Here is a 25,029-nt window from a genome sequence, read left to right as displayed (position 1 = left end):
TAGGCCCGTGGGTGGGTTGGTCACCTCCAGTTTCAGACATGCGCGCCCCCCCCCCCCCCACCTTTAAATCCACACGATAGTACAAAATCCAGCGCGAGATGTGGATAGTGACCTATTTTTGTGATTTTCATGATTGACAGATATACTGCACATTTAAGATATTTTATAATATTGGACCTCTTTTTCAAATTTTTACCTTGTGTGCTTTTCCCATGCCATTGCCACGGTCACCATTTGTCACACATCCATAATTGCCCTCGAGGCAGGAGTGGTCAGTCCCCTTCTGGAACCACTGTAGTTCAAGTGCATAGGTTTTGTGAGGGAGGGAAACATAACTACTTGGATCTTGTTTTGTCCTTTTTTTTGTTGCATGCTATTTAACCCAAGAGCATCCTTTGTGACTGGAATGTTATTTATTGCCTTCTGCTTGTTGTTACAGCCCATTTAAATATTAACTGTTGCTTTCTGTCGAATAAAGATTGCACATGGAACATTAACCAATCCCCCCCCCCCCCCCTCCCTTTACATACAGCTGGCCACCACTGCATTTTTTGGCTAATTTTATCTTTAACTGGTTGATAAAGTGTTTTTGTCCATTCTTCCAAATATTTTCTTGTACCTAATCCATATCTTTCTAAGTTACACTTTTTCCCATAAAATGTGATTTTTACTGTTCATCCCACCAAATGCAAAACTTTGCTGGAAACAAGTGTAATTAATCGCTGATTAGTATAACAAAAAGCAGCAGCAAAGTGCAGACATGAAGCAGGACATAAAATAATGCTGATTTTCTGGTAATTTTGACAGAACATAACCCTACTTCATTAAAATTGCAAAAATCGAAGTTTAAAGTTAGCTCTCAGTGCAGGAGCTCATCAGAATCAGTCACTTCTACCAACTGTGTATTTATATGGGAAATCACACATTCAACACAGCTGGCGAATTAAAATCATACATTCTTATTCAATAGTGAAACATATGAAAAAATGGATTGAGGATCCAGGTTATCAAAAACAAATCATTCAACATTTGTGTTGGGTTTAGTACAAGTATAGCACCAGCTTAGACAAGCAAAATAGTCACCAATAATATTTAAGACTGTACAAAAAGAATTTACAGTTTACTGCATACAATCTACAAACTGATCATTTATCAAATTTACAGGATTAATATTAAATCACATCAAATCTATTTAAATGAAAATCAGTGATAAGAAAAAGTGAATGTGCAGCAGAGAACAATTTTCCATTATTTAAAGTGAACACTTAAAAAAACATCCATGATTTATGTAATTATGTTTCCCCTGAGGCCTTTGGAAAAAGATTGTGAAGGATTGGAGAGAAGGAAAAATTTATTTTCTCAAACTAAAAACGATTTCCTCCTTTTCTTTAAAAAAAAACCTCCAAACATCAATGCAACTTATTTAATACACAGAACACTCCTGGGCTCCAACTCAATCATTCCATCTCAAAAGTAAAAACAGAATTCAAACTAGATGTTTTATCTTACCCAAGGGCAGTCATTAAGTAAGTCAGAAAGACTGATAGCCTCGTCGTCACCAGATGATGCCAGGTTAGTTGCTCTTGGCTAAAAATTAAAAAGCTAGAATTTGTTGTTGCTTGCTGTATGCTCATGTGTGTTTTGCATTAAAAACAGATTAACGCCTTGCTTTTATATATTATGTTTCAAGTATCTCAAGCATCGTTAATAGAATGAATTACTTTGATAATGCGCTATGAACACATGTCGCAACGCAAACAGGATTCCACAGATGACCAACCTTCGAAGGCAGATTGGTTGAGGGAGGAATGATTGTATATGCTGAAAGTACTCCCTGCTCTTATCTTAATAGTATCATGGGATCTTTAACATCATAGGCAGTTCCTCAATTCACTAGCTGACTCAAAAGATGGACTAGCTTTTACCTTCTTCTCAAAACAGTGCCTTGGTGTCTTACCTTGCTTTCAACAAAATTAGGGAAACTGCTTTGTATTAATCACTAGCAAAATGCAATACCAAAAATATTGAAATTGCATTAATGTGCAATTGAAAGAATAATCATATTAGAACAATTTACAGCAGACTTCGGTGTATTAAATAGAAGTGGCTTAGAGTTTGGAGTTTCTTTAACAAGTTCCAAAATTAAAAACACGCAATTTGCTAATCAATATTTTTACAAAGAAAAAAGTATTTCTATAATTTTACATAGAAGCTATCCTCCCACAGCACAAAGAATCTGCCTGGTAAACTGTTGTCACATTTATATTAGCGAATATGTTGTGTTCTGTTCAGTACTCCAAAATGCACAAATCTATGTACAAAATGCAACTAAGGCAGGAAAATGTGTACTTGGTGCCAAGTGTGTTATATTCTGACACAAACAAAAACGGTACAGTTGATCTAAAAAAAAAATTAAATTAAAATGCATAGTCTCCTAGTCAACGTTTACAAAACAATCTTTAGGAACTGAAGCAATACAGTATGATTGAATCTTCCATTAGGCAATTATGTAGATGTTCATGCACACAATCCTTTTTGATTCAGGTTCTATATGATTTTTATTTCTGTTAATTTCCACACAGTTGAAAATTTTACTTTCTGGGTTACTGTTCTTGTCCAATGTGCATTCAAATTCAATAGTGTTTGTTACAAAGGTAGTGGCATAGTGTCACCTTCCCTGTGACTACCTGAACCACTGCTGATTCGTCCATTCATTTAAAATTATGATTTTAAATTCTTTCCCAACACATACACACATTCATCTCTTTAAGGTTCACCTTTCATTCTCTAATTTTCTACTTGACCTTCAAAATAATTTATCCTTAATTTTTCATAATTATCATCTACTATTGCCAGGATGTTGGAACATAAATGAAACCTAAGATTTCATTTAAAGAATAGATTTTTAATTTTGACCCACCAAAATCTGGTCCGCTCGTTTGATTCCAAACAACATATTTGTAAACCACTTTTACAAAGAAAGAAAATCCTCTCTCCTTAACTTTGCTTTCAAACACAGATGCATGTGGATCATTAATTCTTTTACGAATGAATTTCTTACAACTAAAAAATATTTAAATTCAGCTGTAATTATACAAATAAGAAAATAGATAGTTGTTGCAGTGTATATATTATTTGTATAAAGTGTTTTTAAAAAAGTTTAATTTTCATTTCGTATTAGCTACATCAGCTGATGTGATGCACAATGCAGAAGCTCCTCCTATTTTATCCTTTTGGAAATGACTAGCAGCTCAATTCTTAAGTGACTCAATATCATTTATGCTGAGTGCTCGTTAATTTTTTCTCCTCTTTTGATCAAAAAAAATTAAATGCTGCAGAATTGAATACACTTGATCTGAACACGGAGTCCCAAATAATTCCAACAACAGTACTGAACAGGTCAACAAACCTGTCATTCAAAAGCCACAACTTCCAAACTGGAGGTAAATTCAAAGCGTTAATTAGGATTAGCCGAATTATTAGTGTGGAAACCTAATTTCCTTTCTACAGTTTGGGATTTAAGGTCAAGTCTACAGATGTGAAGATTCAATCAGTTCATTCTTCTAGTCACAAATTCTCCCTCCCCAGTATAAATAAATCAGCTGCTTTATGCTGCTACTATAAACTACAGATATTTATTACACACAGCAGTCTATACACTGGAAATAAATCCAATGTGCTAAATAAATAATTGATAGGAAACAAGTGTGGGACTAAAATTTACTATGTTTAAAGGTTTGCAAAAATTACTTTTCAAAAGCACAGCTCGTTATTAATTTTGTCTCATGGATTATTAACATAACTGCAGTGGTACAAACTGTCAGACTTGCTGATCACAATATACAATATAAACTTTGTCTATGTATTAGACACAACTGCCTTAAAACAATAGAATGCTACGTTCCACTGAAATCAGTGGTGGGCAAATCCTCACACGTCCCAATTCTTGGCATTATGATGTGCTTAAATCTTGCTTAGTTCCAAACATTTCAAAATCATCACATTCCAGACAGAAGAGGTTCAATTCAATCAGTTGTTTTGGTGCATGCCAATTTAAATTAAAAACATTTGCCAATAACAAATGTAAAATTACAACTAAAGACGGTATTCTAATGTGTAAAAACAAGTTTTCTTTGCAGAATAAAATTGCAATACACTAATTTGTTTGATCCTAATTCATACACTTAAATACTTAATTCACAATTATTTTTAAATATTTTCTATCACCCTTCAAATAATAAAATTGCTTTCTCATAAACTCAAATGACTCAAGTAGCTGGATGAATCTCTAAACAAAAATGATTATCCAGTATTTTGCAAATTGCATTTTGGAATCAGTGCACACTGGAATAACCATAATATCTTAAATGCACTCTGTCATCCCATATCTTTGGTAGCAATGATTCCTGAAATCTGAAGGATGATGGATTACAATCCATCTTTGAAACAGAAAATCCTACTTCACCAGTCATGGCTCGAATTACTGTGACACTAGTTTTGACAATTGTAAGAAATTTACGTCATAAAATTATCCATATTTAAACTTTGTCCATGCCAATATGCACCAACACTTTTGCAAACCATGACATTCTCTTTACAGTACTGTACAATGCTGACTTATTAAGAAATTAAGTTACATATCACAGGCCAGGACAGCTATTAAACACTAGCAATTCACATCTGCACCAATGTTAGTGATCCAACAATCTCAAAAAGGATGTTTGTAGCTTTAAACTTACTGATTGGTGTGTGGCAAGGTGCTTATTAACAAGGAAAACACTACATGTCCAGAAATTCAGTTAGCAGTAGGTGAACTCAGAAACAAATAAAATATCCGTATTTAGGTAGCAAGGAAAACTTAGGGATGATCTGGCAGCTGCTCTACTTTCTGAAAAAATTAGGTTGTTAAAAAAAACCTGTTCAAAATAGCATTGTACGCAGCCCCTACATCAATGGGACCTCAAGTTTTTATACTGCAGTTTTTGTACTCACATTTATGAAAGCCACAGTAAAAGGTCACTTCAACATTCACAATTCCCAATGTGTCCTCAAAACATGGAAAAATTGATTACCACCCCATAAATACCAGACTGCATAAAGGGTTATGTGATACAATTCCAAAATTATCTTAAAACTGTCAATTTTCCACAAGACTTGTAATATTAAAAAAGGGAAATGCATTCTTCAGAATTATAAAAGTAATAAAGGGTCATGAATACATTTAAGCTATCAGTTAACTCTGTTTGGCTTTAGAACAGGCAGGAAACAGGCATTTTGGATTAAACCTCTCCTTAATATCATGATGATATAATATCATGATGATATTAGTGAGAACACCAATACAAATAAGACAGATACCAGAAACATTCATAGAAGCAGAGAGCAAATATTTCAAAATGGAAAAAGATACATATTTGAAAAAGGGATTATAAGGAAATGACAGGGGAATGGGAGTTAGGATATAGGTCTTTCAGAGAGCGAGATGGGCCAAATGGGCTCATTTGCACTGCAACCAAAAAGTTGAACAAGTCCAAATCAAACCTGAACCTTAACCTGCATGATGCAATCCAGAGACTTCCCACTATACCAAATATATTGCACCAGTCCTGATATCTGTAGACAGAACTTAAATTTTTTAAGATTCCACTACAGCATTGCTGCAAAGTGCCTCAAATCAATTCTAAAGCATAGTACAGAGCAACAAACTCTCTCCATAGCACAATAAGAAAATAGTGCATCTGATGCTCTAGCCTGTGGAACAATACAGTAGCATCTTCAGATTAGGAAAGAAAACCTGCATGGAAAAACACTGAGGAGTCAGTGTTCCAAAATATAAAACATAATAAAGGGAACTATTTAAAGAGAACACAATTTCCTTTTAAACTACTGGTGTCAATTATTCTCCATTTAGCCGATAAAAAAATAACATTATTGTTACCTCATTCAGTCATCTAAGTGTGCACATTTATGGAAATGTTGGTGTTAAAAAGTAAAATAGCCGTAGAGATATACGGAACAAATCTGGTTTACCCAACAAGATGTTATTTTCATTAGATATGCACCCATTGATAACAACAGAAAATGACAATTATCAAAGCATCTGATTGCTTCTATTCTGCCAGTGCCCTCTTTTCTACAAGTGACAATAGTGTGCTGATATTAGATTCATGGGGCTGGATTTTACATACCCCTGCTGTAGGTGCAGAGAGAGGAGGAGGAGAAATAGAGACATGAAATAGGTCAGATGACTAGTCCGCCACCTTTCCATCCACCCAAGAGCTGACCTCCATAATACGCTAGGTGAGCAGGTGGCAAAATTGGCAGCCCACATGACACGTGTTCAGCTTGTTGGCAAGCCTGCCGATTTGAAGAATATACTGGCCCTTTTTTTTTTAAATAAAAAGACCCAGATGAAAAAGGGTGGGAAGGAAGGGGGTGCTTTGCACTTGGTAGGGTCACCCCCCCCTTCCTCCATGCCACCTGCCCTCCAAAACAAAGCACCCCCACCCCAGCAGGGTTCGTGGATAGTTCCTTGCTCTTAGACCACAGGACTCATCTTTGTGGGACAGCCATGATAATCTTTGCCCTCTTTTCTGCAATTCACCAGCTAGGTCTTTGGCCTGAAGCTTCCAAGAGCGGGACTTCCTACCACTGATGGACAAAGTCCCCCTGTAAGCAATTTAGCCTGTCCCCAGTGTCATGGTTGGAGGGCAGGCTTGTTCCAGCTATGCCAGCTTCAAGCAAAGGGGGTGGTTACAGAAGCCCAGCTTTCTGCAATCAGCCTCAGCTCCCAAAGTAAAACTTCTTTTTAAAAAGTAACACTGTAGTAGAATCAGCTACAATGAGGAAATAAATTACTAATATTAACCATAGTGTAACAGTTTGAAAAAAAAAGCAAATATCTGCCTGTCCTTATTATGTCAACCTTTTAAACCCACACCATGGTCACCAGCTACAGAATACTAAAAATTACACCTTGCAGATAAAGCCAGTACTTTTGTTCAGGGGAAAATGAAGCAACTTCCTGGCTTTTACATGGAGTATGTTTTATAGCTTCTATTGTGCCCATCCTTCAAAATGCCTAGATCGAAGTAACATTCCTAAATTCTCAGAATTGAACACGAGCAGACTATGTTTGTTGAAGCAATTCCACTTCAAGACTGTATCAAATCATCGGAGTGTAATTCTATTAGTTATCTGATACAGATCAATCTCCATATTATGCTCATTTAATTTGAAGTGGGTCACAAACAGAAATTGCCCCCATTGGATCTCTAGTACTAACCCATTTGTAAACGAAGGGAGGGAAGATAAAAAAAAGCTTTGTTTTGAAACACAAGTGAAGAAAGACAAAGGCAAACACGTTAGCAGCCAATCATTTTTCTCAGAGTTAAGAACAAAGGCCAGACTCAACAATGCGGATAAACTGAAGGATCAAATTGTGTTTTTTATGTATAAAACTATTACTATGCAGCAATATTTTCATAATGTAGTGTGTAAATAGATTCAGAATGCAGAATGCTGGGGGATGGGGGTGAAACATGAAATCTGGATGTTAAACAAGTCATTACAAAAGCTTTTTGTTTAAATATTTTACACCCAGTTAAGACCAACAGCATTGCATTTTCCTCCTTTGAAAAAGGGAGAAAGTAGGATTCATCACTTTTTGGTTAATTAAAACTCAGTTATACTGGTGACTAGTTTATTCAGTAAGAACCCACTTAGTCTGCTTCATAACAAGTAATTTTTAGAAAATGTACACATCCAACTGCTTTTGCTCAATTCTCAGAAATAAGATTATATATAGAATGGTCTTCAATAACCACAGTAATTTGTTAACTCTAAAATCAGCAGTTATTTACTTAAGCTGCCATTAATTTTACAGCTCATTTCCTCTGATGCTGCAATAACATTGTATGTTGCATTATTTATTTTGAAGAGCACAATTTAAAAAAAAACTTAAGTCATTAGCACCTACACAATACATTAGATGAGTTTTCAGATCTGAAAGGCTGAAACTTGAAAATGCATAGAAAAACAAATACCTCAGAAGTTGAATTTCAGATCCATACCTTTCAGAAATTTCAAACCCCAATCCATCTTCCATCACTGGGTGATGGTCAGAGCCCAACAGCAATACTATGTGCAGTTTAGCTCAACTATCATTGTAAGGATATTATTGCCAAGAAAGTAGACAGGTAAACCAAGATCCTGAGTGAAGGAATTTAAGTTACAAGAAAAGGCTAAGGAAGCCAAAATCATTTTCTTTGGATGAAAGGAGAGTTTAAGTGATCCAAGTGGAGTTTTCAAGATTGCAAACTGAATCGACATGCTGATTCAGTAAATTGCTTCACTATGGTAAAGGAATAGTAAAGACGAATTAAAAATGAGAGTAATTAGAAAGAACAACATGCAGAAGATTTTCACCCAAAGGGTTACATTAGTATGGAACAATCATTAGGAAAGCTAATTGAAATAGATAGTATTAATGAGGGTCAATAAACAATCGAATGATCTTTGAGAGTAGTTTGTTGAAAAATTAGGTAAACATAAGAAATGATATGTTTGGTTGGACCTAACGGCCTTCTCGTGTTACTAGAAATTCTGTGTTCTATCAAATGAAGTTTGTTTTGTATTACAGTCAGTGAGACCGTCTCCTGTACAACAGACGTACTTCAAGACACACATTACTGCATTTCTGTACAACTCTTTTCAAATAGATTCTTGGGAAAAGAAATGTAATTTCAATTCCAGTTATTTTAAGGAATTGCCCATCACTGACTCCAATATTCTTTTTATCATTACCATTGTGAAACCACTTACTACAATTAAAATATCAATAATTATCCAATGTTCATAGCTATCAGCAAAATATGGAAAATTTAGTGTTTTTTGCCAATCCATAATCATTGCAATTCAGATAAAATTCATAGGATTTGTCTATACAGTGAACAACCATAGTTACACTTTTCGGTTTTATAACATAATGGATTAAGTGCCAGCTAGTCATTGTCTAATATGACATATGTCTCACTAGCCCCAACATCTTCCCACTGCTCTCTATCCATCTCTCCTCTTCCATCTTCATCTGCTACATCTTCATCAACCATTCTCTCATTTTCTTCATGCTCCAGTCCTCCTGGTTGTTCTTGCTCTTCTTGCTGTTCCTTAAAAAATTCTGGATCAACCATCAGGTCCATGCCATCATGGTCACCCTTTGGCTGTCTATCACCCCCGGAACAATCCAAACATACGCCATAGCGTCGAGATCCATGCCTAATTCCAACACTGGCCGCCAGAGTGAAGAATTTTTTACAAACCATACATTTGTACTTTTTATCTTTTTTGTGTACCTGAAGGAGTAAAACAAATCAGGCATTATTAACATGTGAAATACACGTTGACAAAAACCTCAAATAAACTTGCAAATCCTACTGTTAATTTTACTTTATGATTAAGCTAGTTGTTGAAGTAACGGCTGCTAGTGCACCATAACATTATTTATCTGTTCTACTGAATATGCAAATATGTAGTTGTACAACAACAAAGTTGGTTAATTTGTTGGACAGTGTGGGAATCCTGATGATGTCTCAGCTGAGAATCTTCCAAGCCTGCATGAGCCCTTATTCAAGTCCACATTTTCCAGTCCAAGGATTTTAGCAGAGGTTTTAAAATTATAGCCGTCATCATAAAATGTGTGCAAAAACTGCTCAAGGTTAGAATGCTTTCCCCTGGCTGTTGAAACAGAGAGTTACAGCGTACTCATTTTGGTTTTGTTTGAGGTAGCCAAGTTGAAACAAATGTGGTTACTATCCTGTAAACAGGGCAAGCTGAAGGCAGTGGAACACCCAGGGTTACGGGGCATTCTAGAAGGTGTGCTGCATTAAACTTATCGCACAATGTAAAGTGAACAAGAATCTCAGAATCACAGAACTGTTAAGGCGAAGGAGGTCATTTGTCTCATCATGTTTGCACCTGCTCTCCAACCAAGTATCATAACTTAGTACTACTTCCCTGCCTTTCCAAGTACCCTTGAACATGTTTTTATTCAAGTATTATCTAATGCCCTCCTGAAAGCCTCAATTGAATCTGCCTCCACTACTCCTCCAGGCAAGGTATTCCAGACCCAAACCACTTGTGTGAAAACATTTTTTCTTACATCACATTTGCTTCTTTTGAAAATCACTTCAATATGTGCCCTTCAGTTTTTGACCCTTTTATTAGTGCAAACAGTTTCTCCCCATCAACTGTCTAGCCCCTTCATAATTTTTAACATCTCTATGAAATCTCCTCTTAGCTTCTCTCCAAGGAGAACAGCCCCAACCTCGTGTCATTAACTGAAGTTTCTCATCCCTGGCATCATTCATGCAAACCTCTTCTGCACGCTCTCCAATGCATTTGCATCCTTCCTGGTGTGGCAGCCAGAACTGTACACAACATTCCAGCTGATGTCTAACTAATGTCTTCTATAGGTTCAGCATAACCTCCCCGCTCTTGGACTATGCCCATATTTATTAACTGCTCTCTCCACCTGTCCTGCCACCTTCAATGATCTATGCAGAGACACCCAGGACCATCTACTCCTGAACCCCTTTCAGACTTTTACCCTTTATTGTGTACTCTCTCCATGTTGTTCCTACCAAAATACATTACATCACACTGCTCTGCACTGAACTTCATCTGCCACCTATCTGTCCACTCCACCAAGTTCTACACTGTCTTCTTCACAGTTTACAATACTTCAAAGTTTTGTCATAGAAACACAAAAAATGGGAGCAGAAGAAAGCCATTTGTCCCTTCGAGCCTGCTCCACCATTCATGATCATGGTTATTCATCCAACTCAATAGCCTAATACAGCCTCCTCCCCCACCCCACATTTCCTTTGATCCCCTTCGCCCCAAGTACGACATATAACTGCTTCTTGAAAATATAAAATGTTTTGGCGTCAACTACTCTGTGGTAGTGAATTCCACAGGCTTATCACTCTCTGGGTGTAGACATTTCTCCTAATTTCTGTCCTAAATGGTCAACCCCATATCCTCAGACTGTGACATCTGGTTCTGGACACCATCAACTGGAACATCCTTCCTGCATCTACCCTGTCTAAACCCATTAGAATTTTATAGGTTTCTATGAGATTCCCCCCTCATTCTTCTGAACTCCAGCAAAAACATTCAAACCAGCTCAATCTCTCCTCAATAGTCCATCCTGCCATCATAGTCTGGTAAACCTTTGCTGCACTCCCTCTAGAGCAAGAACATCCATCCTCAGATAAAGAGACCAAAACTTCACACAACATTCCAGGTGTGGCCTGACCAAAGCCAAATATAACTGTAGTAAGACATCCCTGCTCCTGTACTTGAATCCTCTCACTATGATGGCCAACATGCCATTTGCTTTCTTTACCGCCTGCTGCATCTGCATGCTTACCTTCAGTGACTGGTGTATGAGAACTCCCACATCTCTTTGCACATTCCCCTCTCTTAATTTATGGCCATTCAGATAATAGTCTGCCTCCCGTTTTGCTACCCAAGTAGATATCCTCATATTCATCCAAACTACACTGCAGCTGCCATTCATTTGTCCACTTACTCAACTTGTCCAAATCACATTGAAGAATCTCTAGCTTCTCCTCACAGCTCACCCTCCCACTCAACTTCGTGTCATCTGCAAATTTGGAGATATTCCATTTTGTTCCCTCATCCAAATCAATTATATTATTAATAGCTGGGGTCCCAGTACCAATCCCTGCAGTACCCCACTAGTCAGTGCCTGCCATTTGGAATTAGATCCGTTAATTCCTACTCTTTGTTTTCCGTCTTCCAACCAGTTTTCTATCCATCTCAATACACTATCCCTAATCCCATGCATTTTATTCGCTTATGTGGGACTTTGTCAAAAGGCTTCAGAAAGTCCAAATACACCACATCCACTGGCACCCCCGCATCAACTCTACTAGTTGCGTACTTGAAGAATTTCAGTAGATTTATCAAGCATGAATTCCCCTTCTAAAATTCATGTTAACTCCATCCAAACCTGCCACTGTTTTTTAAGTGCTCTGCTATAAAATCTTTGATAATGGATTCTAAAATTTTCCTCACTACCGATGTCAGGTTCACCGGTCCCCGTTTTCTCTCTAAAATCGTGGGATTAGATTAGCTACTCTCCAATCTGTAGGAATTGTTCCAGAGTCTATAGAATCTTGGAAGAGGATCACCAATGTATCCACTATTTCTACGGCCACTTCCTTAAGTACTTTGGGAGTCATCCTCAAAATTTGAAATTGTTCACTGCACATCAAGATCGCGATCATTAATATACATCAGGAAAAGCAAGGGTCCAAATACAGACCACTAAGGAACACCACGACGAACCTTCCTCCAGTCTGAAAAACATCCACTGACAAAGAACACATAACCTGCACTTAAGGAACACCTTTAACATGGAAAAACATCTCAAAGTACTTCACAACTGAGGGATATTGGGTGGGGGTGATGCAAAGGCTTGGTCAAAGAGGCAGGCTTTTATTAGAACGTGCTTAAATAAGTGGAAGATGAAGAGGTAGAGTGTTTCAGGAAGGAAATTCAAAGTGACTGAAGACACGGCTACTAACAATAGGCCAAAGATGGGGAAAATCCATAACTTCGAACTGCAGAACAAAGAGTTTGCGGCAATTTGCATGGTTGGAAGAGGTTAGACATTGAAAGGTGTTAGAATACCAAAAAAAAACCCTCAAAAAAAACGTTTATTAAAAAAAACAGAGACTGAAAGGTGTATGACAATGAAGGGATTTAAACATGAGAATAGGAATTGTAAATTGAAGGCACAGGGAAGCAAGGAGCCAATGTGGGTCAGCAAGTACAGGGGGATCGATGAGAGAGAGAAGTCATATGGGTTAGGATACAGGTAGCTAAGTTTTAGATTGCGATTATCTATATGGAAGCTGGAGGATGGGTGACAAATCTGGAAAACACTGGAACAGATCAGGTCTAAAGGCAAAAAAGCTGTATATGGGTTTCAGTGGCAGATGGACCGAGGTGATGAAAACATCCAAGCTTTGTAATGGAGATGATATGAAATCAGATGCTCATTGTAAGGTTGACTAGTATCCCAAAGTTGTGGAAAGTGATTCAGCTTAAGACCATGGAACTTATGGCAACTATTGAATTGCAATGGTTATGGTCTTCCTAATGTTCCTGATAATGTTCTAATAATGACACAAAACTGGGTGGGAGGGCGAGGTGTGAGGAAGATTCAGGGGTGCTTCAGTGTGATTTGGACAAATTGAGTGGGAAAATGCAGTACAATGTGGATAAATAAGAGTTATCCACTTTGATAGCAAAAACAGCAAGGCAGATTCTCTGACTGGCTACAGATTGAGAGAAGGGAATATGCAATGAGACCTGGGTGTCCTGTACACCAGTTGAGGTGCAGCAGGTGGTAAAAAAGGCAAATTGCATGTTGACCTTCATAGAGAGAGGATTAGAGTAAAGGAGCAGGGATGTCTTGCTGCAATTATACAAGGCCTTGATGAAATCACACCTGGAATATTGGGCGGAATTCAACCAAAAACAAAGTGCCACTTTGGGCGAGTTTGGCGGGGTGTTTTATGCCAGCGTTTTGAGTGAGGTCCACACTGCTATTAATAATAATCTTTATTGTCACAAGTAGGCTTACATTAACACTGCAATGAAGTTACTGTGAAAAGCCGCTAGTCACCACATTCCAGAGTCTGTTTGGATACACAGGGAGAATTCAGAATGTCCAAATTACCTAACAGCAAGTCTTTCAGGACTTGGGGGGAGGAAACCCAGAGACACAGGGAGAATGTGCAGACAAACAGTGACCCAAGCAACAGTGCGAACCACTGTGCTACAATGTCTTTCCCTGGTAATCCAATTACCCTGGATACACTTATGGGAATATCTTGGGCTTTTTCGCAAATATTACCGACTAGTGCTCTTCCACATCTCCTCTTCGCTCTCCTAATTGCTTTTTTGAGTTCTCCCCCTGCACTTTCTATATTCCACAAGGGCCTCCAGATTTGCTCCCTTTGTATCTGTTAAAAGTCTCCCTTTCCTTCCTATCCAGTACTGAATATTCCGAGACATCTAGGGTTCTCTGGACTTGCTGCTCCTACATTTCACCCTAAATGAACATGTTGGACCTGTACTCTTGCCAATTCCATTTTGAACCACCCCCCCCCCCCCCCCCCCCCCCCCCAATTGTTCTGCTGTAGATTTACCCAGAAGGACCTGTTCCAAGTTTACTTTGGTCAGATACTGCCTTATTTTAACAAAATCAGCCTTCCCCCAATCCAAAACCCTATTTTGCAACCATCTTTTTCCTTTTCCATGACAAATTTAAAACATACAGTGCTGTGATCGCTATCTCTGAAAAGCCATCTCAAACACCTGTCCAGCTTTGTTCCCCAGAACTAGATCCAGCACTGCAGCACCCTTGTTGGACTTCGACATGTTGATACAAGAAGCTCTCTCGAATATATTTCAAGAAATCTGCTCCCTCTAAACCCTTTATACAATTAATGTTGGAAAAGTTGAAATCTCCTAATATAATTACTTTATTATTGTTTTTACACATCTCAGTTAATTGTCTACCTATCTGCTCCTCTATGGCCCTCTTAGTATTTGGTGGTCCACATATACACTCCCAGAAGTGTGACTGCCCCCTTTGTATTCCTAAACTCTACCCACAAAGCCTCATTAGAAGACCCTTCCAAGATATTGCCCCTCCTTACTGCAGTAACAGACTCCTTTGTTAATAATGCAACACCACCTCCTTTTTTACACCGTCGCCTGTTCTGCCTGAAGATCCTAAATCCAGAATCTTGAGCAGCCCCCCCATTGGCTGGGCAGTTCATGGTGTAGAGCAAGGCCAATAGCACGGGTTCAATTCCCGTACCGGCTGAGGTTATTCATGAAGGCCTTGCCTTCTCAACCTTGCCCCTTGCCTGGTGTGTGGTAATCCCAAGGTTAAATCACCACCCGTCAGCTCATACCTTCAAAGGGGAAAGCAGCCTGTGGTCATCTGGGGCTATGGGACTTCACCTTACCTGCCACTCCCTCAACCACATCTCAGTGATGGCCCACGGGTTAATAAACATCTTCAACTCATCTGCCTAACCTTTGATATTCTAGCATTAAAGTAGAGGCCATTCAGCGTCGCCATACTCCCTTGAACTCAACATGCTGTGTCCCTATTGCGGTAACAATCTGTGTCTCCTCCCATAGCAGCTTACAAATGCACTTTCAAGCCTCTGATTGCCTAGACTTTGATCCTCTCTTTGTCTCAATACCTCTGCAATGGTTGATTTGCTCAATCACTCCCTCATCTCCAACTCTGAAGCTTTTGTTCCCAACAAAATCTTTACTTTCTCTCATCCTGCTTGCTCTCCTAGTAAGGCCTCCTCTTCCTTTCCTGAAGTCCAAGACTTGCAGGTATATGGCACACATTTGCTTTAGTCATCCGAACCAGATCAAGCATGATCATTCTGCCTTGCTAAAACCCTCCTCTGGTCCATATTACTGGAAACAAATTAACCCTCAACTGTTTTACTCCAATCCAACAGCCTGCTTCAAAATCTTTCCCCATCCACTCTCAATTCAAAAAGTGCAAGGAGCTCATGTATTACTTTGTGATGGATTGAGACATGGCGATGTCTCCTATGTTTTACATTGCTTTGCAATATAAATGCTGCCTATTATAAAATTAAAAAGACTCTTGAGCTACACGAGTCCAATGGCTTAAGAATGATAATCATACTTACCAAGGAATGTCGCTTTACATGTTCTCTCCGCGTGAACAACTTTCCACAGATGTCACAAGCAAAGGACCGCACTCCAGTATGTATTAGCTGATGCCTCTTCAATGTGCGTCGATACTTGGCAATATAATTACAATGTGGGCATTTGAATTTGTTTTGACTTCCAATTGAAGCATCACCTAACAGACATAGAATTCATATAGTTTATTTATTATATCTGTTAAAGGTTTGAACACCAGCATTTTCAGTTATTGATATAATTAATTAATTGAGTCTTTGGAACACTCTTCCTCAAAAGGCAGTGGAAGCAGAGTCTTTGAATGTTTTTAAGGCAGAGGTAGTTAGTTTCTTGATAAGCAAGAGGTTCAAAAGGTTATCGGGGGTGTAGGCAGGCAGGAATGTAAAGTTTAATCTACAATCAGGTTCAGCCACAATCTTATTGAATGGCGGAGCAAGCTCAAGGGGCCGAGTGGCCTATTCCTGCTCTTAACTTGTACGCTTATAATGATATCTTAAGATATAACCAACAATGAAAGAATTATCTCGACGTGATACACAATGACAGCAAGTTAATCAAGTCTTTATGGAAATTCTCATACGTTTCGGTCTCTTATAGGTCCAAACATCACTTTGCACAAAGTATAAATTATGCAATACTACACCCTATACACACGACTGTGTGGCAAGATTTAACTCCAACTCAATCTATAAGTTTGCAGATGATACGACTGTGGTGGGCCATGTCTCAAACAACAGCGAATCAGACTACAGGAGGGAGATAAATCACTTGGTTGCATGGTGTACCTCCTCAAATAATTCAATCAAATTTGTTGGGCATGACCTGCCTCTGACAAAGCCTTGCTGACTGTCCCTGATCAAACCTTACCTCTCCAAGTGGAGATAGATTCGGTCCTTCAGAATTTTCTCCAATAGTTTTCCGACTACCGATGTGAGATTCACTGGTCTGCAATTCCCTGGCTTATCTCTACCACCCTTGTTGAAAAGTGAAACTACATTAGCCATCCTCCAGTCCACTGGTACTTCCCCTGTGGCCAGAGGGGAAATTAGAAATTTGAGTCAGAACACCTGTAATTTCCTCCCTTGCCTCCCATAGCACCTGGACCTGGCAATTTGCCCACTTTTTAAAAAAAAACTCACCATAATCTCCAAGACCTCCTCACTCCCCATGTCAAACTGCTCAAGAACCTCAGTCGAAACTCTGTACCCACATCCTCCTTTTCCAAAGTGAAGACAGATGTGGAGTACTCGTTTACCAATCCCCCCCCATGTCACCTGGCCCGTCACAGATTACCCCCTTGGCCCCTATATGGGTCCTACTCTATCCCTGGTAATCCTCTTCCCCTTGATATACTTATGGAATTCTTGGAATTTTCTCTAATCACACCTACTGGTGCTTTTCCATGCCCCTCTTCCTTTCCTAATTGTCCCTGCATCCGCCGCACTCTGGTGTAGCGAATTCCACAGATCCACAATCCTTTTTATATAAATTTAGAGTATCCAATTCATTTTTTCCAATTAAGGGGCAATTTACCGTGGCCAATCCACCTACCCTACATATAAGAACATAAGAACTAGGAGCAGGAGTAGGCCATCTGGCCCCTCGAGCCTGCTCCGCCATTCAATGAGATCATGGCTGATCTTTTGTGGACTCAGCTCCACTTTCCGGCCCAAACACCATAACCCTTAATCCCTTTATTCTTCAAAAAACTATCTATCTTTACCTTAAAAACATGTAATGAAGGAGCCTCAACTGCTTCACTGGGCAAGGAATTCCATAGATTCACAACCCTTTGGGTGAAGAAGTTCCTCCTAAACTCAGTCCTAAATCTACTTGCCCTTATTTTGAGGCTATGTCCCCTAGTTCTGCTTTCACCCGCCAGTGGAAACAACCTGCCCGCATCTATCCTATCTATTCCCTTCATAATTTTAAATGTTTCTATAAGATCCTCCCTCATCCTTCTAAATTCCAATGAGTACAGTCCCAGTCTACTCAACCTCTCCTCATAATCCAACCCCTTCAGATCTGGGATTAACCTAGTGAATCTCCTCTGCACACCCTCCAGTGCCAGTACGTCCTTTCTCAAGTAAGGAGACCAAAACTGAACACAATACTCCAGGTGTGGCCTCACTAACACCTTATACAATTGCAACATAACCTCCCTAGTCTTAAACTCCATCCCTCTAGCAATGAAGGACAAAATTCCATTTGCCTTCTTAATCACCTGTTGCACCTGTAAACCAACCTTCTGTGACTCGTGCACTAGCACACCCAAGTCTCTCTGCACAGCGGCATGCTTTAATATTTTATCGTTTAAATAATAATCCCGTTTGCTGTTATTCCTACCAAAATGGATATCCTCACATTTGTCAACATTGTATTCCATCTGCCAGACCCTAGCCCATTCACTTAACCTAGCCAAATCCCTCTGCAAACTTCCAGTATCCTCTGCACTTTTCGCTTTACCACTCATCTTAGTGTCATCTGCAAACTTGGACACATTGCCCTTGGTCCCCAACTCCAAATCATCTATGTAAATTGTGAACAATTGTGGGCTCAACACGGATCCCTGAGGGACACCACTATCTACTGATTGCCAACCAGAGAAACACCCATTAATCCCAACTCTTTGCTTTCTATTAATTAACCAATCCTCTATCCATGCTACTACTTTACCCTTAATGCCATGCATCTTTATCTTATGCAGCAACCTTTTGTGTGGCACCTTGTCAAAGGCTTTCTGGAAATCCAGATATACCACATCTTTGGGTTGTGAGGGCGAAACCCACGCAAACACGGGGAGAATGTGCAAACTCCACAGACAGTGACCCAGAGCCGGGATCGAACCTAGGACCTCAGCGCCGTGAGGCAGCAATGCTAACCACTGTGCCACCGTGCTGCCCCAGATTCACAATCCTTTGGGAGTAGTTTTTTTCTCCAATCGGTTTTAAATTTGCTACCTCTTTTTCTAAGATTATGACCTCTCATTTTAGAATGCCCCACAAGAGGAAGCATCAACTCCACGTTTACTTTAACAATACCTTTTAGCATCTTGTATACCTCAATTAGATCTCCCCTCATTCTTCTAAACTCTATCGAGAATATCGGCCTAAACTGTTCAATCTCTCTTCATATAACAAACCCCATGTCTCTGGAATCAACCTAGTGAACCTCTACTGAACTGCCTCCAATGCCACTACATCTTTCCTCAAATAAAGTGACCAAAACTGTACACAATACTCCAGGCGTGATCTTACCAATGCCGTATATAGTTGCAACAACACTTCCTTTTATACTCAATTCCTTTTACTATAAATGCCAACAGTCCATTCGCTCTCCTTATTATCTGCACCTGCATGCCTGTTTTCTATGACTCATGCACGAGGACACCCAGATCCCTCTGCACCGGAGCACCCCGAAGCCTCTACCCATTTAGATAATAAATTGCCTTTCCATTTAATCGAACAAAATGCATGACTTCACACTTATCCACATTAAACTTCATCTGCCACATTTTGGCCCACTCTCTTAACCTATCTATATCCATTTGTAAATTTCTTATTTCTTTATTGCAACTTACTGTCACCTATTTTTGTGATGTGGAGATGCCGGCGTTGGACTGGGGTGAGCACAGTAAGAAGTCTTACAACACCAGGTTAAAGTCCAACAGGTTTGTTTCAAACACGAGCTTTCGGAGCACGGCTCCTTCTTCAGGTGAATGGAAAGGCTTGTTCCAGAAATGTTTATATAGACACAGTCAGAGATGCCCCGGAATGCGAGCACCTGCAGGCAATCAAATCATCAAAGATGCAGAGAGAGAGGTAACTCCAGGTTAAAGAGGTGTGAATTGTCCCAAGCCAGTTCAGTCGGTAGGCCTCTGCAAGTCCAGGCTTGTTGGTGGGGGCCGAATGTAATGCGACATGAATCCCAGATCCCGGTTGAGTCCGCATTCATGCGTGCGGAACTTAGCTATAAGTTTTTGCTCAGCAATTTTGCGTTGTCGCGTCTCCTGAAGGCCTCCTTGTAGAATGCTGACCCGGAGATCAGAGGCTGAATGTCCTTGACTGCTGAAGTGTTCCCCAACTGGAAGGGAACAGTCCTGCCTGTTGATAGTCGCACAATGCCCGTTTATTCGTTGTCGCAGTGTCTGCATGGTCTCGCCAATGTACCACGCTTCGGGACATCCTTTCCTGCAGCGTATGAGGTAGACTACATTGGTCGAGTCGCACGAGTATGCGCCGCGTACCTGGTGGGTGGTGTTTCCACGTGTAATGGTGGTGTCCATGTCGATGATCTGGCATGTCTTGCAGAGATTACCCTGGCAGGGTTTTGTGGTGTTGTGGTTGCTGTTCTGAAGGCTGGGTAATTTGCTGCAAACAATGGTTTGTTTGAGGTTGCGCGGTTGTTTGAAGGCCAGTAGTGGGGGTGTGGGGATGACCTTGGCAAGATGTCCATCCTCGCTGATGATGTGTTGGAGGCTGCGAAGAAGATGTCGTAGTTTCTCCGCCCCAGGAAAGTACTGGACGACGAAGGGTACTCTGTCAGTGGTGTCCCGTGTTTGTCTTCTGAGGAGGTCGGTGCGGTTTTTTGCTGTGGCGCGGTGGAACTGTCGATCAATGAGTCGAGCGCCATATCCCGTTCCATGTCCCGTTGGGACAATTCACACCTCTTTAACCTGGAGTTACCTCTCTCTCTGCATCTTTGATGATTTGATTGCCTGCAGGTGCTCGCATTCCGGGGCATCTCTGACTGTGTCTATATAAACATTTCTGGAACAAGCCTTTCCATTCACCTGAAGAAGGAGCCGTGCTCCGAAAGCTAGTGTTTGAAACAAACCTGTTGGACTTTAACCTGGTGTTGTAAGACTTCTACCTATTTTTGTGTCATCTACAAATTTGGTTACAGAACCTTCTATCCCGTTATCCAAGTTGTTAAATTTGGATTGCAAATAGCCGGGGCCCAAGGACCAAACCCTGTGGCACCAAACTAGTTACATATTGCCATCCAGAAAAAGACCCATTTATCCTGACTCTCTGTCTCCTGTCCGTCAGCCAGTCTTCTATCCAAGCTAATAAGTTACCCCTAATCCCATGTGATCTCACCTTGTGAATCAACCTTGTGTGGCACCTTATCAAATGCCTTCCAGAAGTCCAGATACACTACACCTACAAGATCCCCATTATCCACTTTGTTTGTTACATCTTCAAAGAACTCAACATGATTTTCCCTTCATAAAACCACATTGACTCTGATGGATTGCACTTTGGCTTTCCAAATGTCCTGATATTACGTCCTTGATAATTGATTCGAACAAATTTTCAACAATAGATGTTAAATTAACTGGTCTGTAATTTCCCACATTCTGCCTACCTCCCTTTTTGAATAAGGGCAGAACGTTAGCATTTTTCCAATCCACTGGAACTTTTCCCATGTCCATGGAATTTTGGAATATCATAACCAATTAAGTTTAATATATTTCCTATCCCTAATAGCAGGTTCGGCCAACTGCAGTTCCTCCCCCAACCTCGCTCCAGTTAACGAGCCAACTCCAGTTTGCTAGGGAGGTGGCCCTCGCCAAAGATCCCACCCCCTGCATCCATTACAAAAGGAACTGCAAGCAAACACCCCACACCCGAACCAATCACCTCTAAACTTCCCCACCTCCTAGCTCATCCAGAAACTGGCACTTTTCTCCCCTCCCTCCATAAGCACACCCTCGACAACCCCCACCACGTAAAAACACCCCAAACAAGATTTAACTTTAACACTAACTTATGTACAAAGAAATTAGAGGGCACAAACAGCATAACATATCAAACACTTCCCAACCGCAACAAAGTTCCAACACCCACCTCAGTTCAGTTACAGTCCTTCAGCCTTCACACACAACTCCCTTAAGTTATGCATGACCCTCAGCCTCACCGGGTAGAGAACCACGAATCACACTCACTCTTGAAAAGCACTGCCTTCGCTTTATTGAACGCAGCACACCTTCTCGCCGGATCCACCATGACATCCTGGTATATATGAATATTGCTGCCGTCCCATCTCCCCTCCGATTCTGCTTGGCCCATCTAAAGAACTGTTCCTTCATCTAATAGTTGTGGACGCACACAATCACAGTTCTTGGCTAGAGTGACCTGCCCAGCTTAAAGGGTTTGGGGGGGGGGGGGGGGGGGGGGGGGGGGGGATGATGATGATGGGCATTCTCCTCCTCCCAACAGATCCGTCGGCATCAGGCCCCCCACTCCCTCAGGCAGCCCCACGATCCTGAAGTTCTCCCGTCACGAACTGTTCTCCAGGTCCTCAACCTTGGTCTCAGGCTCCTATTTCTGTCCTCCACCTTCAGCAACTCCGCTTCCGATGTCTTTCCAAGGTCCTCCATGATCAGGGCCAGCGGGTCCTCCACCGTTTAGTGTCCATCATCTCCTTCCCTTGCCGCTCAAAATGCTTGGCAAATTGTTACTCAAACTCCACCACCATCACCTTGGCCAGCATATCCACAGTAATGGGCGCAGTCCCACCTGGCAAGCTTGTTCCCTGCCATCTTTCCTCCAAAAGAACTCTGCACCATGGTCGACTCTGCTGGTGGACTAATGCTCTTCCCTTTCTCCCAATATCCTTTCTTTCAGATTTCAACATCCTCTAGTGCCCAGAACTCTTTTAGAACAAGATTACATTCAAGTTCCCACCAAAAAACTGGTGAAAATGGCCAGAAACAGAGGACTTTAAGGGGGGCTACTCAATGTGCAACCTCCAACTACATGCCTCCACAAGAGGTCCCCTAATATTCCTTTCATAATAAAGTTTTGTTTTAGAAATACCAAAACCCCGGGCAGCACGGTGGCACAGTGGTTAGCAATGTTGCCTCATGGGGACGAGGACCTGGGTTCGATCCCTGCCCCGGGTCACTCTCCGTGTGGAGTTTTCACATTCTTCCCGTGTCTGCGTGGGTCTCCCCCCCACAACCCAAAGATGTGCAGGGTAGGTGAATTGGCCACGCTAAATTGCGCCTTAATTGGGGGGGGGGAAATGAATTGGTAACTCTAAATTTATATTTAAAAGAAATACTAAAACCCTATTTTTTCATGCAGTCACTCCGAGAGCAAATCATTCTTTACACAGTCTTAAAATGTACTAAAATATTGCGGTTTTGGTTAAGTACCCTAGCCACTGATGGGGGGTCAGGTCTGCGATCTAAGAGGCAGCTCCTACCCAGAGAGTGAAGAAAAATGCTAACAGAAAAGGACGAAGTATAAAAAAACAGTACTTATTTCCACAACACTTATAACAAATAGATCAAAATTCCCCATAGAATTAAATCCCCCCCCCCCCCCCCCCCCCCCCAAGCAAATCCAATTTACAAAACATTCCACCCACACAAAAATAAAGAGCCAGGGCCTCTTCCATCGACTTGTGGAGGTCTCCCAACACTACTTGCCACTGCTTCTCAAATTCCGCGGCAAGCATCGCAGCTGTTAGTGGCATGGTGGAGTCACAGAAGCTGCCTCTGCCATTTTCCCCACTGAAGAGCCCCAAGAAGCCTCCTATTCAGTCGAGGAACTTCTGCTTTCAGGCTTTCCCCCTGGTCTTTCTGGGCATTTTGTCTACGTCGGCACCTTATTCAATTACATCAGTGGATTTTTAAACAAAAATACCCCCAAGAAACTGGGCAAAAGGGCTAAAAGAAGAGTACCCTAATGTGGGCCACCTTGCACATAACGCCACAGGATGTTTTTGCCAATTCTTTTTAACCTTGGAGTGAAAGAGTAGTTAGTTGACCCAGTCCAATAGATCTCTACATGAGGAATCAAGATGTGACAATCTGATTTCAACTTTCAGCAGTAAGTCTAGACCGGCTTTGCATTTCTAAAACATATTGCAATAGATCCTGCAATAGTGAAGATTGCATTAATTAATGCTGAAGAGCATTACAATTTAACAGAATGATCACAGCACCTGGACACTACAGAGACAGCATTATAATTACAAGGAGAATTGCAAACTTTCATTTGCAGAAACAGAAATGCTCAGGTGAGTTCTGTCTGCAACAAATATACAATACTCCTTCTAGCATGCCAAGATTTTATTTTTATTAGTTTTATTCATAAATAAAAATAAGTGAAGCAGAAAAATTCAAATTCATGCGTAAAATATCAATGCAAGAACTATCTTTTCTTCCCAATCCAAGGAAGTTGTAATGTAGAAAGTAAATCATTAATTGGTCAATCATAGGATAAATCTTTGAATAATAATTCATTTTATAGCATTACTTCTACTCTATGAAAATCTACTCTCTAGTTAGTCAGAACTACATTTTCCACTGGATTCTGAATATTATTACTTCAATGACAAAAGTAATGCAACTGCCCTAAGTGGGTTCCAGCCATTTTAACATAACTAAATTTCTGCAGCAGCATGCCAATCTATATTTCCATTTAAACCCAGCTGTTCAAATTCCAAAAAGGCAATATTGTCATGGGAGAGTATCTTTAAGAAATGGGTGTTTATCAGTGATGTCAGAGTGCGGGTGGAGCTGGGCTGTCTGTCAGCTTTTTTACTTTCGTTTTAGGCTGTTAGCTGCAGGGTGTGTTTTAGTTTCGTTTTCAGTTTTGGAGCTGAAGCCAGACAAAGCGGGTGTACTGTTGATCTCTCTGTCATGATCGTTTGGTGAATTCAGAATTATAAACGTTTTCAGTAGTGAATGTAAACCTGATGTGCTTCTGTTAAAATGTGTTTCTTTTGTCTTCTGGATGTTGTTTGGTAAGTTATTAAGGATTACTTGGTATGGTATTCTTGGGGGTTGTATTTGAATTAATGGTTGCTAAGATGTTCACTGTATGTTTTAAAAAGGTTAACTTGAGTTCATAGAATAAACATTGTTTTGCTTTAAAAAATACTTTTCCATTTCTGCTGTATCACATCTGCAGAGTGGGCCGTGTGCTCCCCGTACCACAATCTATTAAAAGTTGTGGGTCAGGTGAACTCCATGATACACTTTGGGGTTCTCTAAACCCTGGCCCATAACAATATATTTTGCATCACATTTTAGAATGCTTTGCCGACTATGCAATACTTTGCCTTTTGGAAGATGCAAATTAAACTTAACCTTCTCAGCGTGACAGTTATGAATTAACTGTTCAGTTGCAACTTCCAAAACTCGAGTACAAATCCAAAATTCTGATGTCTCTTAAAGTAATTATGGTAGAGGACCACCAGACTTGT

At 40.4% G+C, this 25,029-nt stretch overlaps 1 protein-coding gene across 1 annotated transcript in view; it reads right to left on the bottom strand.

The window, feature by feature from the left end:
* Positions 1 to 938: 938 nt before the first annotated feature.
* The window catches only part of zbtb10 (zinc finger and BTB domain containing 10), a 99,518-nt gene continuing 75,427 nt past the window's right edge, over positions 939 to 25,029 (bottom strand). The window contains exons 4-5 of the mRNA XM_038809678.1: positions 15,789 to 15,964; positions 939 to 9,353 (exon numbers count right to left, since the gene is read on the bottom strand). Coding sequence (XP_038665606.1) covers positions 9,003 to 9,353; positions 15,789 to 15,964 — 527 coding nt within the window. The 3' untranslated portion in view covers positions 939 to 9,002. The remainder of the gene's footprint in view (positions 9,354 to 15,788; positions 15,965 to 25,029) is intronic.

Source organism: Scyliorhinus canicula, chromosome 10, assembly GCF_902713615.1.
Source record: "Scyliorhinus canicula chromosome 10, sScyCan1.1, whole genome shotgun sequence".
Lineage (NCBI taxonomy): Eukaryota > Metazoa > Chordata > Chondrichthyes > Carcharhiniformes > Scyliorhinidae > Scyliorhinus > Scyliorhinus canicula.
The sequence above is the reverse complement of the archived record's forward strand: the minus strand, read 5'-3'. Positions and strand labels throughout refer to the sequence as shown.